General features: G+C 44.6%; 1 protein-coding gene across 2 annotated transcripts in view; it reads left to right on the top strand.

The window, feature by feature from the left end:
- NUP93 (nucleoporin 93) overlaps nucleotides 1–20,143 on the top strand; it is a 1,186,812-nt gene that overhangs the window by 901,289 nt on the left and 265,380 nt on the right. For both annotated transcript variants that reach the window (XM_069640327.1, XM_069640334.1), the window contains one exon: nucleotides 19,983–20,101. In XM_069640327.1, the coding sequence (XP_069496428.1) occupies nucleotides 19,983–20,101 (119 nt within the window). The remainder of the gene's footprint in view (nucleotides 1–19,982; nucleotides 20,102–20,143) is intronic.

Consider the following 20,143-nt stretch of genomic DNA (forward strand, 5'->3'; position numbering starts at 1 on the left):
CTGCACTGGCTTCCAGTAGCCCGAAGGGTGACGTTCAAAACCTTGTGCATCTCACATCGAGCACTGCATAAAACTGGACCTCAATATCTTCAAGACAAACTAAAACCCTACAACTCCCCACGCACCTTAAGATCAAGCTCAGCCGGTCTCCTAGTCATTCCGAAGACAAACTCAATCAGGTTAGGCGGATCATCATTCTCAGCCTTGGCCCCCACACTATGGAACTCACTCCCACCCCACATCCGCCAGATAGAGGATGTAATGGCTTTCCGCAAATTGCTGAAAACCTGGCTCTTCCCCTAAAACCAACCCAAACAGACCAACAGCAACTCAATGATACCAATCCATCAAACCACCTGATGCGAGAAACTAACAGCTAACGACCCCAAATGTAAACTAGAAAAGCAAACAGAATTAAATTAATAAAGTTGATCAAAGCAGTGAAATGGTTAATAAGAGTAAATCATACGGGATCAGGAAAGAGATTTAAACTCCCGAAATGGATAAAATGCATGCAGAGTGAACAAAAGTGAATGGCGTGGATGAATTACTTAGAACAGATAACTGTATAGTTCGAATGAATATGGGAATCGAATGAATATGTAGACCAGATGAGTGTATGGAATGGATGAACATGTTGAGTGGATGAATGTGTAGAGCGGCTGGGTGTGAGTACGTAGAGGGGGTGAGTGCATAGAGGGGATGAGTGCATAGAGGGGTTGAGTGCGTAGAGGCGGTGTGAGGGGATAAGTGCGTAAAACAGGTGAATGTCTAGTACATGTGAGGGGATAAAGCGGATGAATGCCAGAGCGAACAAGTGCCCAAAGTGAACAGACATGTTGCGTAGAGCGGACGAGTAGGTAGAACGAACAAGCACGGATTGCATCCAATACTGATGAGTGCGTAGAATGGATGAACACGTAGAGCTGCCAAATGCGTAGAGCATGGGGCAGACGGGAGTGCACGCGTGGTGCAGACAAGAGTGGATAGGAGGGCATGGAACGGACTGGAGCGCATAGAATTGCGTGACGTATAAAGTATGGTTTGTGACGTAGAGAACGCTTAAAGAGCATATAATCCACAATGACTGGAGTACGCATGACTAACTGGAGTGCACGGAGTGGACTCGATCACACGCGGCAAGCCGGAATGCATGAATGCGTGGAGCGGACTGAAATATATGGAGCAGACTGGGATGCATGGAGTGGATAGGAGTGCATTGAGCGGATTGGAGCATGCGACGTATATATAGTATGATTTGGAACGCAGGGAATGTCTAAAAGGGCATATAACCCATCTTATCCCACCACCACGCTTACTCTCTCTTTACATCACCAATCAACTAGAACGCAGTGATACTATGACACCATTCGGTATAACTGTTTTCACACCAACACTCGCCGCTACTCCACATCATTCTAAGTAATCACTGCTGGTTACACACCCCTAGACAGGCGTTCTCCTCAGGCCTAATGCAGCCACATCCGATCTGGATAAATCCTGCCAGAACGAACACATACTCCTGACCTCCCAACCAACACACCTACCGCTAGAAAGCAGCTATTACACGGATACCGCACAAGCTGCACACATACCCGGTGCTCACACGTACCCTTTTTTTGACTCTCTCTACTCTCTCTACTGATATGAACTTCGGTTCCCAAGGGCGTTCAACCTACCAGCGCCTTCAGACCATACCAATGGTATATAAGGCGCTATATAAATGCAAAATAACAATAACAATATATTTAATAATCCAGTGGTTTTATCCCGACCGAATACTCCAACTTCAGTCAACTTACCTACTCCAAACAAAAAAGAAAAAAACAAGAGAACTATCATTCCTGTGACTATGGCTGCACCTGTTCTTCCTTTTACTCAGAGGGACACTAATGGCCCAGATCACACAAATGCACACTCAGCGCTAATGAACATCTGTAATAATGCCCATGAAAAGGTACACACGAGTTCCCTTCAGGGGGTTTTGTCTCTGAAACGATGAAGAGTAGAAAAGACTTCATTTCATAGCAAAAGAACGAACTCTTGTTATTCAGCTCCCACGCCCGGAAAGACTGTTGCTCTGATTGTAAGTAGATCTTCTGAAAAATCAGTTGCTGACTGTGAGAAGACTGGAGCTACGATAGAAGGTGGACTGAATAAAAATTTGGTCCGCCTTGTAATCAAAAGTATACTCCATCAAAAAACAATTGATTTGTTACGTGAGACGAACAACTCCGGTCTGCACCCCTTGTATACACCGGAGTTGGGTTCTTCTGCTTACCCTACTGACCATGGGTTTTCTGCGCACAATAATGCGACTTTATATGCAAATGACCTATGGAAATCCCCTCATAATGTTGGACATGACATTCACAACCCAAGAAATCAAAGTTGTGTGGAATTAGCAAAATGTCTCAGATCTTCAGTTTTTCCAAACGATCAGAGTTTAATACTGAACTATGTTTTTGAAGAAGGCGGCCCCTGCTCTCTGAACAGGTCTTACAGGTCTTACAGGTCTTACATACTTAGTCTGTTCTCTGACCTACCGGAGCTGAGCCTTATTGCCTCAGCTGATATAAAGTTGATTGATTACATACACTTAAATAGATACAATTATGTTCGCTTAATTATTCCTTCATCTCTTGTTCGAACCCTAATACTTAAGGAAACTGGATCTCTTCAAAAGTGTGGCTTTGATGTAACCCCTTACAGTGCTAACAGCCAAACAAACACTGATTTTAAATCGCAACAGTCCCTATCTGGTCCAATAGGTTAATCCACGGGTCAGTCCAAACCCGTGGAATGTGTTGAACCAACAGCAAATGAAGTCCAGGATTGGAGGTTCCTTGCCCCATCTCTCAGGGATTCTATTGCCCAGCTTAAAACTCTAGGTAAGCCGCTTTAGCTCTGTTCCCTCTTTTCGTTTAGTATCTTGGAATTCCTGCGGCCACTCATCTACTTACAAACAATAGCCTCATGTTAGAACTTGCCCAGTTTGAATTTATTTTACTTCAAGAAACTTTGGCCCGAGGTAATCTTATAATCGATGGTTTTGTAGTTAAATGTTTGCCTGCAAAGAGCGGTGAGCGAGGCAGCCCGAAGGGCAGCCTTGCAATTGCCTTCAGAAAAGGCAACTAAATTGTAATGACCTCGAGCATACAAGTATTGGGTTGCATCATGTTAGCTACATTTCAAGTGTCCCTTCAAAGTGGGACAATTAACCTCTTTATACTAAAAATATACTGGAATCCTTCAGATTACACAGATGTTTAGCTTAGTAAAACGATAGAGAACTTGAATCCGAGGATTGAGGACTGGCTCGACACTTATCATGGGGGCTTTATTATTTTGGTAGGAGGTCTGAACGCTGACTTGAATCAGTCTGTCCCTGATATGGAATGGACCGTGGCCTTGATGTGTGACTTTCACTCTAAACACGGTAACAAAGTATACAGATGTGCATTATGGCTATCATTTGCTATCAGCTGGGGTTTAAAGTTAATGTTCAACACCAAACCTACGTGGAAAGCCCGTGGTGAATCATCTATTATCGACTATTTATTAGTGAGCAACCTTTTGAGAAAGTAGGTGATTTGGAAGTTCAATCAAAACACCATACAGGGATCACTCAATGCTTTCTTTTAATACAGAATGGATAAAGCGATCACAAGACTGTGAGGCTTACTGCCAGAGCTCAGTGGTTAATGTTAGGGGCTCAAGAGTGAAATGGATTATGCAGAAGAAAGCGGAATTCACTAATCTTATGTTGCATGACTTAAACTCGAATACTCTTGAAAATAAACTATTAACTTACTCCGACTTAAACTTGAACGAACACATCAGCTGTCTCCTTCTAAAATGCAGTTCTTAGGGCCTTGCTCAGTTAATTCCGATTCCCAAACAGAGACACACATTTGATTCAGTGATTAAAAAACGTAAAGCTTAATTAAGGAAAAGAAAAATTGACTTTTATTCAAAACTGGTGACGATGTGTTTGTAACTAAACAAAAAAAATCAAAAAAGTGAGACAACGCTATAAGAACTGGATTATATTCTATTGCTCCACATTACATCAAACAGATTGTGAAAAAACATGCTTTTGACAATGAAGAGAAACAACTCTCAGAATTTCTGGTCCCTTACAAATGATATAGAAGCTACCCAAATAAAACTTACTATAAATCTGATTAGTGAAAATGTTTGGTTTGTGTACTTTGAGAAAATGTATAGAGCACCCATTACTAGTCTAAATTTTTATGCCAATTTCGACTTTTATTTGGAGTCTCGATTTCCAACATAACTAGTTACAGTATTACTTCCAAGTCTTCCAATACCCCAGGTCCATGGACATTGAATCTAAAATATCTGCATCTATAGTTTTGGAAAAAATTGTTGATTGGATTGATGCTAAAGGCTTACTCGACTTTTGAAACATATGATTTATAAAGAATATTGGGACTGACACAGGGGGCCTTTTACTATCCTGTTTACAGACTAGTGCTCGGGTAAAAGGCAGACAACCTATATACATTGCATCAATAGATCTATCAATGGCTTTCCACATGGTGGACAGGCCCACTCTCTGGAAAATATTGTCTGATCTTGGGATCGATACCTACTGGACCTGCTAGTATACCTGTATTCCAACACCAAAATGAAAGTAAGGTTGAACGACTGATTGATGTCAAGACATAAGTACTCATAACGGCCTGAAGCAAGGATGTATTCTTGCTGCAACCCTATTTAATGTGTATGTTTCTGGGGCTGCTTAAGCATTTGAAATCTGTGGCTTACTTGCTCCAAAGATTGGCCGGTTGAGACTCCAATGGGTTGTTTCTGCTGACAATTTTTTATTTGATTGTACAAAAATTGACCTACAGCTATTAATGCTTTTGAAGCATCTGTCTCTGATTTAAAACTCAAAATTAATCAGTCAAAAACGATTTGCATTGAGTTTAGTCAAGGAAACAAAAAACCCTGAGGTTCACTTGGAAATGTGAAGGTATTGGTATAAAACCCCATAATCCTCTGCTACCTTGGATATTCCTTTTCTAGTTCTTATTCCAAGAACCTTCTTAAAAACTGCTTAAGGTTGAAGGCAGTTGTTGTTTCTAGAAAAATGAGAGCTATTGAAGGGAAATCTGGGAAATTCACGATGTGGCCGTGTAGAGAGTTCTATTGTTCTAAAGTAATGCCACGTCTGACATATGGACTTGACTTTTTCCCCTCTGAGTTATCACCTTATTTAAAAATCGAGGCCCTTGTGTGCAGATTTCTTTTTTATGTTATCTAAATGTATTCCTTTTTAACGTATTCATTATTAATTTGGTTTACAATCTTTGGAGAGTTGTATGTATTGAAAAAAAAGTGTCACTTTTAAGAAAATGCATAGTTAGTAAAATAGACTCAATGTATTATAAAATTGGAGATGAAAACTCAGGTTTATTCATGAACTCTCTGAAAAGGGATGTGGAAACTGTATTACATAAATTGGAATCTTCTCTCCAGACTCTTATCAATAACCCAATCAAGATTAAAAAAGTAATCAGATCATTTGATTGAATGGAGGACAATGTTGTGATCTCCCATTAGTGTGTCCTAAACTGATACTGCAAAGAATGATATATTTTTCTGAGTTTGTGAATAATAGACTGTCGGCGAGAACTTTTATGGTTGAAACTACTTCACAGTGATTCAATATCAATGAAACTTAGAATAAATGCCTTTTACAAAAATATATGCAATGCAGATGTCATTGGTGTTCGTTACTCCAGAAAATCTATAGAAAACGTATGTTTGTTTTGATATTTGTAGAATGTTCTTATTTTTTAATTTTACTCAAAATATTTCATTATTATGTCTAATCTATTTTCATATTTTGTAAAGGTTTAAACAAACCAGAAACAATAAAAAAAAATTAAGAGTAGCATGGTACTTTTGCCCCAGGTACGAGGTATTTGTGAAAGTGAGTTTGTTCCATGGATAATCTCTAGGCGCCCCAGAATGGCTCTGATGGAGTTGAAAGATGTTGATGGACAAGATTACCAGTTGGTAAAAACTGCTCTCATAGACAGTTTTGGGGAAAACTCTTCCCAATAACTAAAAAGGTTTATGGACCACAAGAAGATAGATGGTAACTTGGGGGCCACTTGGGTATGTGAAAGTCTGAAAAACTTAGATGGGTGGATTCAGGGCTACAAGGTGAGATGTTATGAAGGCATGAGGTGTCCTCATGCTGGAAAGTATTTTTGATGCCTGTTCCCCAGAGCTGAGACAGCAAGTTGCTGACTCGAAAGAACTGGACCACAAGAAACTAGCAGTGGCTGCTGACTTGTGGGTTGCCAGTAGGGACTACTCACAAGGATTCTGTGGCCCCGTTCAAAAAAAGAGGATGGGGAAAAAGCTTAACAAGGATGAGAAGGATCATTTAAAAAATCCCCACCAAAAGGCGGCCACAAACATAACAAGGGTAAATTCCCACATAAACAACTTTATATGGCTAGTGAAACCTTTGCACCCAAACCAGAGGGAGGGTATCAGAAAAACCCATTCCAAACGACATTTGGAAAATGTGATTTGTGGGTCTGGTGACCATGTGAAAGGAGATCCCAGGTGTAAGTGTAAACCTTCAGGGATCCCCTCTGTCAGTTTAGCATTCACACAGGATGTGGATATTCCAATGACAGGGGCTAGCTTTCACCGTTAAGCTGAAGAACCTATCAGTGTTTAGGCTAGAGTTTATTTAGTATCTCTGGGACTGTGGGAGCAACAGAACATTGAGGCCTAGAATTCCATTCCTGATAATACTAACGAGTATTATAAAGACAGTGTACTTGTGAATGGTCAGGACACCCTGTCGTTAGAGACACTGGGGCCAGTATAACTGTGGTAGATTAAAGTTTCTTTCAACCTGAGGAATCAGAAGTTCAGGAAGAGTACTGTTGTTCAATGATTTGAAGACTTTAAGTGTAGTCTCCAGCACACCCAAACCCCCCCTCTAAGAAGAGAAGGGAGTTGACAAGGAAAGCCAGAGTGACAACCGTAAGAGATCTTCCAACAGAGGCCAAGGGAAAACCTAGAGTCTCTAAAGGCAAGAAGGGCCCCAAACCCAAAACATCCACAAGGATAAAGGTTTCAGTTGAAAACCTGGAGGTCACCCCTGCGACCCCATCCGCAGCTGAGGCTGGGTTGGTGCCAAAGGAATCCCCTGAAGAACCCTCTTCTGATGAGTCAGAGGAGGAGAGTCACCCCTGTCTAGAAGATCTGGATCCCAGTGACCATCCTGAGCTGCAGACTTTGCTTGCAGAAGGTGGACCCTCAAGCCCAGACTTCAGTAGGGGACAAAGAGAGGGTCCCTCTCGAGAAGGTCTGCGTCAGCAGGCAGCTTCCCAGAACGAAGGGCAAGACCCTGATAAGCATAGGCTATACTGGGAAGATGGACGTCTTTACAGTGAGCCTATGGAGTCTATTCCAGGAGACTGGTGGTACCCCAGAATTGAGACCCAACTTCCTACAGTTCGCACATGAAGTCCCCCTGGCTGGTCATTTAAGCTTTAAGAGGACCAAGGAGAGGATCTCATTGTACTTCTACTGGCCCACGATGAGTGCAGAAATTGATAAAAAAAAAACTGTAGGAGTTATCACAATTGCCAGTTATCTGGTAAGTGTGGAGCCAAGAATGTGGCACCCTTGGTGTCCCTCCCAGTAGTGGGAGTCCCTTTTGAGAGGGCGGGGATGGACATTGTTGCTCCCCTAGGCCATCCAATATCTTCAGGCAACCGATTTATATTGGTTGTGGTGGACTATGCCACCAGGTACCCTGAAGCTATTCCAATGACAACTGTTACTGCTCGCAGTGGCTAAGGCCCTACTTGGTATTTTTACCAGAGTAGGATTTCCTAAGGAGGTTGTATCAGACGGGGTCACATTTTATGTCCCACTACATGCAGGCCATGTGGAAATCCTGTGGGGTCACCCACACGTTCTCAAATGCCTACCACCCTCAGACAAATGGGTTGGTAGAGAGGTTTAATAGGACAATGAAGAGCATGATTGGACTTTTGGAAGAACCACTTAGGAGAAAGTTCTTCTTCTGCCATGCCTTGTATTTGCCTACAGAGAAGTTCCTCAAGATTTAGCCCTTTTGAGTTACTTCATGGCATCCAGTCAGAGGCCCTTTGTCCATGATCAAGGAGGATCTGGAGAGTGTTCCTTCCCTAAAGCCAGTAAGGATTACTGACTATGGCACTAACGATGACGGAGGCTATTGAGAATTTGAAAGCTGGTCAAGCTCTGGTTAAGCAGTGGCACAACCAGAAGGCAAACTTGGTGTAGTTTACTCCAGACCAACAAGTTCTCATCATGGTCCCAGTAAGACCTAGGCTCTTACAAGACACATGAACAGGACCCTTCAAAGTTGTAGGAAAACTTGGTGAGGTCAATTATTTGGTAAACTTGGGGAACCCCAAGGAGGCCACTATGGTCTTTCATGCCAACCATCTGAAGGATTATGTTTTCAGACTAGAGATAGGAGCTTTGCTCTAAGCCTATGATCAAGAAGAAGAGGAGAGTGAGATTCTCCCAGATCTTCTAACGGGACACCCTTCAGATGGTTCAGTAGAAGGGGTAAAACTCTACTAATCTGTCCATACAGCAACATGAGGTGTGCAAAGCTTTAACTCAACTCAATTTGCCCCTCTGTTTTCACTAACACCAGGCTTGACCCCAGCATGACATTGACACTGGTGATCGTGTACCTGTTAAAAGCAGGGACTACAGTATGTCAGATAATGTGAGGAACCACATAAAAGAAGAGGTCAATAAGAAGCTTGCCCTTGGAGTGATTGAACATTCCACAAGTCCATGGTCTAACCCAGTTGTGTTAGTACCAACGGCAGGAACTAAAGAACTTAGATTCTGTGTGCACTATTGGGCATTACACGCAGTTACCAAGACTGATGCCCATCCCTTGCCAAGGAAATGACCTGGTGGATAAACTGTCCTCAGTAAAATTCCTCAGTACTTTTGACCTGACAAGTGGTTATTGAAAGATTGCCATGACTGACCAGTCCAAGGTGAAAACCACATTCTAAACCCCAGAAGGCTTGTACCAGTGTAAGGGCATGCCCTTTGCTTTAAAGAATGCACCTGTTAACCATGTTCTGAATGGGATAGAGAACTTCTGCATGGCCTACTTGGATGACATAGCAGTGTTGAGTCCTACTTGAGAAGAACGTCTGACCACCTGGGACATGTGTTGCAGGCCCTTCAAAAGGCCAAGTTGACAATCAATGCAAGTAAATGACAATTTGGTCAGACTTAAGTGGTCTACCTTGGTCATGAGGTAGGAGGAGGGGAGATCAAGCCCTTACCCAGCAACGTACAGGCTGTACAGGACGGGACCACTCCAACTACTCAAACTCAAGTAAGCGCCTTCCTAGGACTTACTGGTTACTACAGGAACTTCATTGAGGACTATGGGGACCATAGCTTCTCCCCTGAATACCATATCCTCTCCCAAGTACCCAAAAATGTTCAAGTGAAATGGGGACTGTGTAAAAGCCTTCCAGGGGCAGAAAGATGCCATCTGTAAAGATCCAGTGCTGAGGGCTCCAGATTAAACTCATGCCTTCCTAGTCCAAACTGATGTTTCCAACACCCGGGACAGGAGCAGTCTTGAGCCAATTTCATAGCAAAGGCAGGGAGCACCCCATCTGCTTTATTAGTAGACAATTAAAAGATCGGGAAACAAGGTGGGCAACCATTGAACATAAATGTTGTTCTATTGTGTGGGCCCTGAAGAAACTACTGGAACTACTTTCAAGATTCAAACAGACCACCAACGCTTATGGTGGCTGATGCAAATGAAAGGAGAAACCCCACAATTGCTATTGTGGTCCATAAGCCTACAAAGCTTTGACTTCACTATTGAGCACAGATCAGGTACCCAACATATGAATGCTGATGGTCTATGCAGGGGTGGATTAGATCCTCCTGTCCCTAGTCTTGGGGGATGAGTGTTAGGGAGATTTACAATGTGTATGCTTCATCTCCTCTCCTAGTGAGACCCTCAGCACTTTTTGCTGGACTTCTGGACCTTTTTCTTTCAATCCTGAATGAGTTGAGCCTTTTTCCACTCGCTCATTCTTGTGGGCTCTGTCTTTTGGAACACTATTCTTAGACTACATAGTACAGGTAGAGTACAGTCTGCTCCATAGTTCTTAAAGGCATCTGTGTTTTTACAACTGCAGCACACTGCTCTTTATAGGCAGTGTTGCCAGGGACCCTTAGGGTCCTCCTTTAAGCTTCTTTTTCCATATTCTCAAGTAACTACCGTTCTTAAGGATAGAGAGCTCCTTAGTATCTCTCCCAAAACTCTATTGTCTGAGAGATTGGCACAAACCACCTTCATTGGAGTGCCAAGGGGATACCTAGTATCCCCCTTCTCTTTGCTCCTGTGACTTTTTTAGTCACATTGATTATCTCCTCATTATGGCTGGTAGCAGTGGACGTATTCTACCAACTATTATGTATTTTTTTACACCGCAGGCTATGTCCATAGCCTCGGTAGTGCACAGTAGGGGCACCCAAGTACCAACTTGGGACCTCCCTTCTTTTTTCGCCATTACTAGCGTGGTTGTTCTTTGCCAGCCCTTCTACCGTTCTGGGAGCGGGAGGCATGTGTGTTTTGCCTTTGACGGGAACCCTTGGGTATCACCGCCTTAGCTCCGTAGTGTCTAGGCAGGCTGGAAGTGGGGGAGGAGTTTTCTAACCTGATGTCCTTTCTCTGCCAGAGTGCCTGAATAGGTCCAGGTCCCACAGGGGGTCTGACTGTCCTGATTGGACAGCCAAACGCCCCTTTCTGTAGAATTCTGAGAGCGATTTCAGGAGTGTGTGCTGGAACTGTATAAAAGGTGAGGCTTCCTGAGTGAAAAGCAAGTCACCCACTGGAAGCTGAAGTAACCGAAGAAGACGACGACCAGAGACGCCTGCAGAACCTTTGCAACACTGTGAAGCGACCACTGCTGTCCTCACCCCTTTTTCTCTGACCGAGGAGCTTCAAAGAGGACAACTCGTTCCCTTTGGCTAGTGGGAACAACCAGTCCCAAGACGAACTTTGAAACAAGCCATCTCCCGAAGTCGTAGGAGTTCCCAGAGCTGCGGAACCGCAATACCAGAAGACCTGCTGCCCATTTCGAGTGCATCGTCATGGAAAGGTTAAATCCATCCAAATCTTTACTAAACCCATAAGGACACTCTAGAGATCCGATCCAAATCACCCAGACCCCCTTATCAGAGCGTGGGACTACAGGAAGCGAAGAAGATTGACCGGGCGGTTTGTGTCCTTTGTTGGTGCTACAGAAAAGGCACCAAAGCCGCAGAGTGAACCCAAAAGTTGCTGAAAGTCGTGCTACAGGTCCTCCCTCGAGACTGATGCAAAGAGGTCCCGTCCATTGTCCTGCTTCAGTCATCAGACAAAGGAGTCTGGAGGTCTGGTTAAAAGCTGCAACATCGCGGAGCATCCAGCACAAACATTTTCTTCTACCTAAGGTACTGTGGGGAAATAGGTATTGCTTACCTGATTCCAAGAAGTCGCTCCAGAGCATTGGAGTGAAAGTAGAGGTGTCCAGGGCAACCCCCTCTTACCTCAGACCCAAGCTGCTGCTTGTGTCCCCTTCTCGAGTCTGTTTTAAGGTCTCCCTTGTTAGTTGTTAACTTGCTTCTACAATAACACTAGAAACTGGAAGAAATCCAGAGGAACTGTTTGTAATACGTTGTGTGTCAAGACTTCAAGCCCTCTCTGAACTGCCTTTAGGTAGGGTTGCGTTTTTGGACTTAAAGGACTTACTAGGCGAAGAAACCATCTCTAGAACCTTGAATTAAGTTTGTTACACTAACTAACCATTTTCCTCCCTTTAAGTGACTTTACGATATGTGTTTGCAGAGTAAATGCATTACTATATAAACCACATGAGTGCGCAATAACCAATAATACAATAACATCGTCTTTTCCCTTTCCAACGTTGCTACAAATGTAACCGCGAAAAAACACAAAAGTGAAAGTGCACTTTGAATTCTATTATCAAGTATTCCTAAGTGTTCTAGTATAAACGTCTGACGAATTTGAAGAGATTCTGGTGTAAATATAATAAATAATTTTATATAACTATACGTGTAAGTGCTTCTCTGCTGTTCCTGTCTAACTATGATTCAGTGTACTTGCCTAAAGCTCACATCTTCCTCTTCTACCAAGGTCCTGCGCTAGTACAGACTGATACTAAGAGTTGGGGGATCTACAAACCACTGGGATAGCTTATTAATGTCTTAATACCAGTAGCACTTTAGGAAAACGCCCCTAACCGCATAGCATTCCCAAGTTGACACACACTATCCAGTTGCGAGAGGCGTGGTATCGAGTGATACTGCAGTGGCATTATACTCCTCAGGTATTACACAAAATGTTCCCTAACACCTCCTCAAGCTATTGGCGGGGATGCATGGATAAGGGAACGGGGGCTCACATTTGGTGGAATTGTCTGGGGGTCCAGCCCTTTTGACAGGAAGTTACTAAACAGATGGGTGAGATTTTTGGGAAAGGACTAGATGTGGGGCAGAGGGAGTGGTTGTTGAGGTTGGGAGAGGCAAGGGAAGGCCTGGGGTCCAAAGAACAGCAGAAAGCGTTCATGGTCTTGCTGATGGTTGCCTGGCTCACAGTAGCCCAATTCTGGAAGCAATGTAACCCTCCATCTGGTATAGATTGGTTGCAGAAGGTTTGGAAATTCCTCGGGATGGAATGGGTAAATTGCAGGATTCAGGGGGCGAGCAGGAGGCATTTAGGCGGGACTGTGGATTGGTACAGGTGTACCTTCAAGGGGTCTATCGGATCCAATGTTGCCCGCAGAACCTAAGGATAATGGACCTTTTGTGCATTGTACTCTGCCCCGTTACTGGGCATATCGGGGGGATGAGGGGGAGGTGATGAAGCCTTTGACTGCCGTTTTGCATGGGGGCCCAGGCTATTGGGGTTGAGAGCAGCAGAAGGGGGTTGTTTCATGTGTTTTGTATGTGGAGATGCACAGTTTCAAAACTACAATCAAAATTTAAAAAAGGAGAAGCTCAGGCTCAAGGAAAGGGAGCTGGAGTTTAACTTGGTAAAGCTGGAATTTGAGAGGATTGAGAGGCAGAAGGACAGATCACCAGTTGGAGTGTGGCAGGATACAGGCCCCACAGGGATCTTCCAGAGGATCTGGGAGTGGTTCTAGGCCCTCATCACATCAAAGTTTACCAAACGATCTGATCAGTCTGTATGATGAGAAGAATGATGTCATGGATTGGCTTGCAACTTTTGAGAATGCTTGTGATGTGCAAGAAGTGGGGTATTGCTGATAAGATTGCATGGTTGATCAGCAGGCTACCCCATTCTGGCTGCAGTGCCATGTCAAAAGTGGGAAGAAAAGACTATGCAAAATTGAAGCAAGATCTGATATTAAAGTTTGGGTTAGACTCCTGCCCAATACCTAAAGATATTTAGAGACCATAAGAAAAAGGAGAACGTTACTTGGGTGTCTTATGTGACAGACTCCCATAACAAATTGAGTGATTGGGTTGAGGGTTAAAAGGTAACCACCTTTGGGGGAATGGTCCTGTTAGTCATGCTAGAACATATGTATGCTTCATGCTCACCTGAGCCTAAACAGCGTTTGGCAGATTCTAAAGGATTAGATCTAAAGAAACTGGCCATTGCAGTTGACTTATTGGTGTCCCATAGAGTGTCCCATAAGGCAAACTGGCTTCTGGTAAGCTGGAGGAGGGGAAGAAGCAGAAGGAGAAAGAGGTTGGGCGATATGATAAAACTTCATCCCAGAAGGCCCACAAAATGTTTAAGGGGGAAGTCACAAGATTCAGTAAAGGTTAGTGGGACTGACGATCGCAAGCATGAGAGTGGTTACTCTAAGCCTCCCTATGTATCAAGGTCCAATAGATCTTGTTTTGCTTGTGGATCCAGTGACCATCTGAAGGGGGTCCCCAAATGTAAGGGTAAGACTTTGGGGGTCTACTCTGTAAGTCTGGCCTTCGCTCATAATGATGAAGAGATGCTTACAGAGGCGTCCTTCTGTTTAGATTCCTTCCCCGCAGGTAAAGAATATGAAGTAGTGTTAGTTTCCCTTGAACCTAGCAATGCTGGAGCTTCTGATCCCTTGCCTGTTCTTTCCCAAAGTCACTTTCCCTCTGAGGATAATGTTCAGGTAGCAGGTATAAGTCCCTCCACTGTTAGGAACATTGGGCCCAGTCTTACTGAAGTAGCTTCCCTTGTGGTAAGCCCGCAGGCTTCTGCCAGAGATCCTGTGGGGCATACTCAGTTGGCTGAGAGGCCATCGCTCAACTTCCCAGAATTGCCCGTCATTAGAATTGTGAGTAGTGAAATTGTCAGGGCATCTGTCAATGTTAGGAGAGTCGTTCCTAGAAGAGTCCTGGGTGAGATCAGTGTTCAAGACACTCTCCAGGCCCTTCAAGCTGCCTTAGCCATGTCTCGGGGAAAGCCTAAACCAAAGCAGAAACCCAAGGCTAGAGGAGCCAGAAAGAGGTAGAGGGGAGGAAAATATTCCACCTCCCCCCACCTTCAACTTCTGTTGAGGTAGTTTGCCAATTCCCTGATCCATACCTGGAAGGGGGACTGCCAGAACATATTGAATCCTATGGGACTCCTGCGCCACAAAGCTTGATAGTAGTGGGGGAGATCCCTACAGGATAGATTAGTATGGGCCAACAACAAAAACATTTACTAGACCAGTGGAAAAAGACCTGCTTCCAGTGGGAGGGTGAACCTCTAGTGAAGCATAGGATACAAAAGGAAGGTGGGTTCCTAGTGAGAGAGCCCATCAGAGCAGACCATGAGAGGTTGGTGTTTTCTCAGGATCTACGGCCCTTCCTCTTACATTTGGGGCATGACCTGCCCCTTGTTGTTCACCCTAATGACAGGATAACTCAAGAGTGGTCTCACCTGCATTCTTGCTGGCTGGTTATCGAGTGGTCCCAGGAGAAACCAATTGTAGGGATTTTACTTCCTGTCAGCATTCTGACAGAAGTGAGACAGGTATTCATATACTACAGGATCCACTTCTAGGAGTGGACCCATCTTTGGGAAGAGACAGGTCGTAACTTTGTTACTCCCTTGTTTCTGTGTAACACCTCATGCAATAGGATGACATTGGAGGTTGCTGATCACAACACCATGTGTCCTGATTCCACCCCACAGAGAATGACTTCCAAGCCAGTCATTGAAGCCTTATTGAACATTAGTACCCGGCGGTCCGTGCGTCCACGGGATACACTAACGTGATTGGCTCGTTTCTGAGCCATACCACGTTACAATCCCGTGGACGCACGTACATGCCTGAGTTTCTTCCTGGCGGGGGGGAGGGCGTGGCAGCCCCTTAGCCAATGAGGCGGCTCGAAACGGGGCAATCCCTGCTCCAAGCCTCCCCGAAGCTGGAGGCTGCCTTGGCCCCAACCCCCCACCCCCCCTGCTGGAAACTCAGGTACGTTTTTTTTTTCCCTCCACCCATCTCCCCTGCGCACTATCCCCCCCCCCAACCCCACTTACCTTCTTTTTTCTTTTTTCTCGAGAGCGAATGCGCTGGGAACACTTCTGTTCCCAGCGCGTCCGCTCCCGATGGCCGCCATGGAAAGGGAAACGGACTACATTTTTTCTTTCCCGGCTGCCATTTTATTTTACTTGATTTTTTTATTTTTTATTTTGAAACACAGCAGTGTTTCCGAACAGAAAAAAATGCCATTAGTACCCCGGTCTAGTGGGCCGGGGTACTAATGGCTATAAGACCCTCGGTGGCGGGCCAATAGCGCCCACGGTAATGCCCCAGGGCCTCATTATCTAGGGGCCATGGGGGCATTACCTGGGGCGGTATTGGCCCACCGCCTCGGGTCTTATTGCCACATTAGCACCAGCGGTAGCTCCTCTGAGGGAGTGGTGCCCAGTTCGGACAGCATCTCTATGTTCAATAGTGGACAGACCCAGTTGAAGGAAGGTGATGTGACTTGTGATTGATCCCTCAGCTGTCCTCCCCAGGAGGAAGGTGGTCTGAGAGAGAGACTTTTTAGAACTCTCACCAGTTTCATTGGAGCACTTATTGAGCCCAAAGAGGGCAGTGGGAACTTCTGATGTCCAACATGTTCATGAAACCCCAGATTATAAATGAACGGTTTGAGCCTTGCCAAGTCTTAGGACTAAGTAAGGTAAACTATTCAGAGGGCCCTGCCAGATCTAGCAAGACTGCCATAGAGTTTCTCATTAATAGTGTAGAGGATTTTGTCCTTAGGGATACAATTGGAGCCCTGCTCTTGATTACAGAAAGGAGGCAGGTGAAATCTGACCCTCCCCCGCCCTGTGCCAGAGCAGCCCTTCTAATGGCCCAAGTGGATCTGACATTCAGTGGGAAATCGGTGAACTGTTGGATCATGGAGTGATGGAGCCCTTGTGCACTGCAGGTACTTCTAGTTTCAGATTTTGCTTGTACTGTAGAGCTTTGGATGCTATCACCATGGCATATATTCACACTCCACCAAATATAACCAAATTGGTGGACAAGCTAAGTACTGTGCAGTACATTAGCATTTCTGATATCTCTGCAGAGTATTGCAAAATATCCCTTTGAGAAGATGCCAAGGAGGGGACAGCAGTTTCGACACCTATAGAACTTTACCACATTGTAATGCTTTCTGGGTTTGGCGACTGCACCGATCACCTTCCACCAGATGATCTATTATGTTCTGAATGGGACAGCTGAATTCTGCAGCATATCTCTGGATGAGATAGTAGTCTTCAGCCCCACCTAGGAGGAACATGTAGGACATCTGAGGATTATATTGCAGGGCCTTCATCAGTCCTCCCTCTCTGTGAAGGCAGCCAAGTACCAGATTGGATTGAACTCAGTGGCTGAACCTGAGCATGAAATTGGTGTATGTGGAGGCAAGACTCAACCTCTTGCCAGTTAAGTACAGCTTATACAGAACTGGGTGACCCCCACTACCCAAACCCAATCGAGGACTTTCCTGGGCCTCACTGGGAAATACAGGCACTGTGTATCGGAATATTACCATATAGCCGATTCTCTGACTGCCCTCACTTCTTCTAGAAGGCCTGAACAAGTGTCATGGTTGCGTTATAAATGAACAATAAAACAAATAAATGGTCCATGGAGTGTGAGAAGGCCTTCCAAGGCCTGAATGGTTCCCTTTGCCAAGCCCCGTGTCCTCTGGGCACCTGACTTTAAGAGACCATAGTGCAGGCAGGTGCCTACAGTACTGGGATTGGAGCAAAACTATCACAGCTTGATGACAAAGGTGAGGTACTACTTATACGTCATATCAGCTCTCAGTTTAGGAGCTGAGAACTCAGGTGGGCACATGTAGAAAAGACCTGTTTTTCCATAATACGGAGCCTTAGGAAGATGAGGTCCTACCTCAGTGGGACTCACTTCACTGTGTATACTGACCCTAAGCCTTTGAAGTGGTTGGATATTAAGGGAGAGAATCCAAAGTTGCTCAGGTGGTTCATGAGTCTTACAGACTTTGACTTCACCATTAGGATAGGCCAGGTCCCAAACAATACTGAAAGGGATTGTTTTGGTTACTTTTGGATGTGCCTTAAGACAAGCTGGTGGCAACAGTTGTATTTTGACTATTTTTGCAATACTGTTTGTTAGCCCTACCGTGTTTACCAGGTTTGGCTATTAACTGTGGCTAGTGTCCTAACTTCGCCGTTCCACAAGGTTTTTGCTTGTTCTTTTAGCCTTCTTGTCCTTTGGCCTTCTATCTGCCCTGCCAGGTCAGGAAAATCCTTTTATGGTCATGCATTGCTCGGGAAAGCATTGGTTTTCGGGAACTAGTGCAGAACTGTGTGTGTGTGTTCCCAGGAAGTGACAAATATAGCAAAGGATGGGGCCTTTCCTGGCTCTGAGCTCTCCTCCTTTGGTCGGGTTTGGTAAAAGGTCTCTCAATGCTGCAAGGAGTGTATTATACAGGAACTCAGACCAGTGTTCCAAAAAGGTGTTCAAAGAGGCATAGTGTATTTGTCACTCTCAACTTGCGCCAAAAGATATGTCACAAGTAATTTGTGATTTGTCAAAATGTATTTGCAATGTGCCAGCCAACACGTGTTTCAACCTACTAAGGTCTTTTTCAGGGTTGACGCATGGTTAAGATATTAATTTGATACATATACGTGCAAGATATAGAGGTGATACAACACAATTCCCAACAAATTGATGGAAAACCATCACATGTGAAGTTATGGATGGGACATGCAAGTCCCCAAATAGTATTGAAATCCTGCAAGGAGCCAAGTATTCCGCCAAGCTGTGATGATCGTGGAAGAACGTGGACCCACTCGTAAGAAGGCCTTGTGACCAACTTGTGCTATAATCCTGGTGGCGCCCTACCTGGCTTGTGACCTTCAGAAGTCCTTCAGTGGATCTTCGAACCTTGGAATGATGGGACCAACCATTCTCGACGTCGGCGCAGTATCCTTCGAATAAGAGACCTTAGAAGTGCCCCTGCACCAACCAGTGGCTGACCTGCTCGAACTTTGGGCTACCGTGCTGCAGATGTTGCCGTTCCACGTTTTGGCCCAGAGCGGGACCCGCTGCCTATCAAAGAGCAGTCACCTCTGCAGATTTTTGACGTTCCAGCATCCAAGGCACTCGAGATACGAGGCTGACTCAGACCGCAAAACTGGGTCTACTCCTGTAAACGTGCAATAGTGACAATTGCCAGAAACTGCTTTCCCGCATCCAGTCGTGTGCTAGGAGAAGGCGTGCACCTTTGTGAGCTGCATTTTTCAACTGGGGATTCACTCGAACCGGCCCCTGCTGGGCACCGAGGTCTGGAAGAAACGTCGGGAAACGTGACCTTGGGTGACTCTCTCTGAAGACCTGCCAAGTCCCCAGAGAAACCGGAGTACGGCAGGTGAGTTCAGTTGTATTTACCTGAATCCGTCTATCACCCTTTAAAAGATTTCCTAACATTTACAATAGTTTAGCTTTGCCATTGCTTGTTGGCCCAAGCACTCTGAAAGTTATGGACAGTTTTATTCACTAGAATAGACACTTACCTGACTTCTGGAACTGTTCCCATCCACAAGACCCTCATAGCTTTTTCCTGCCTTACAAAACTACTTGGAACTTTGTGAACCTTCAGGGCACAAGGCCCCAATCAATTTAGGATTGGACTTCTAAAGTTAGGGTTGTTACTCTTGTGGACTGCCATTACAAATCTAACCATACCTTTCCTTTCTGTATTGTGAGGTGGGGGTATTGTGGATATATTGCACTCTACTAGGTCTGTAAATATGTATTTTGATATTAGTTTGTGCGATATTATTTGATTAGTCATTTTTTATGCGTTTTGCTTGCCCATAAGTAAACATAGTTTTTTTATAACTACTTGGATTCATTGTGGACCCTTGCCCAGGCTCACCCGTTCTGAGACGTAACCTAGACCACTCTCCATGCTGCCTTGATTGGTTTGGCTAGAGCTCCTAGAGTTGTCCCTCTTCACTAACTAGGTTGGCCTCCTATACATTTGTCCATCAGGCCAGATTATAGAAATCCAGTCCTAACAGAAAACTACTGGCAATTGTGGCGTGGAACAAGCACAAAGGTGGTCCTGCATGTGCTGCATATACCTATGCACATGTGCTCCATGTTTTTTTTACTGAACCACATCAGGCACCAGTCTTTATTCCCTTCTGGCAGAACAATACATGGGAATGGAGTAAAGAGCAGGGGATATAGTCTATAAAGTCCCCTCAACTACTATTTTTCCCAGATTATGCATACGTGTATATATTCATCAAGCCTCAACATATATTGCTCTCTGTGGGTCATTTGTCTCCTGGTTTGCCAGAAATGTTAGTTTGATTAACTCTATCGTTATTTACCACAATTTCTTTTCTCATTGAACAGAATCCTGACAAGGTTTTGGAGCTGATGAACAAATTACTTAGCCCTGTTGTTTCCCAGATTAGTGCACCACAGTCTAACAAGGAAAGATTGAAGAATATGGCACTTTCTATTGCGGAAAGGTAAGATCTGCAGAAAGAACTCTGGCTTCAGTATTACTGGGG

This window comes from Ambystoma mexicanum, chromosome 1q (genome assembly GCF_040938575.1).
Source record: "Ambystoma mexicanum isolate Mex_15411 chromosome 1q, UKY_AmexF1_1, whole genome shotgun sequence".
Classification (NCBI taxonomy): Eukaryota; Metazoa; Chordata; class Amphibia; order Caudata; family Ambystomatidae; genus Ambystoma; species Ambystoma mexicanum.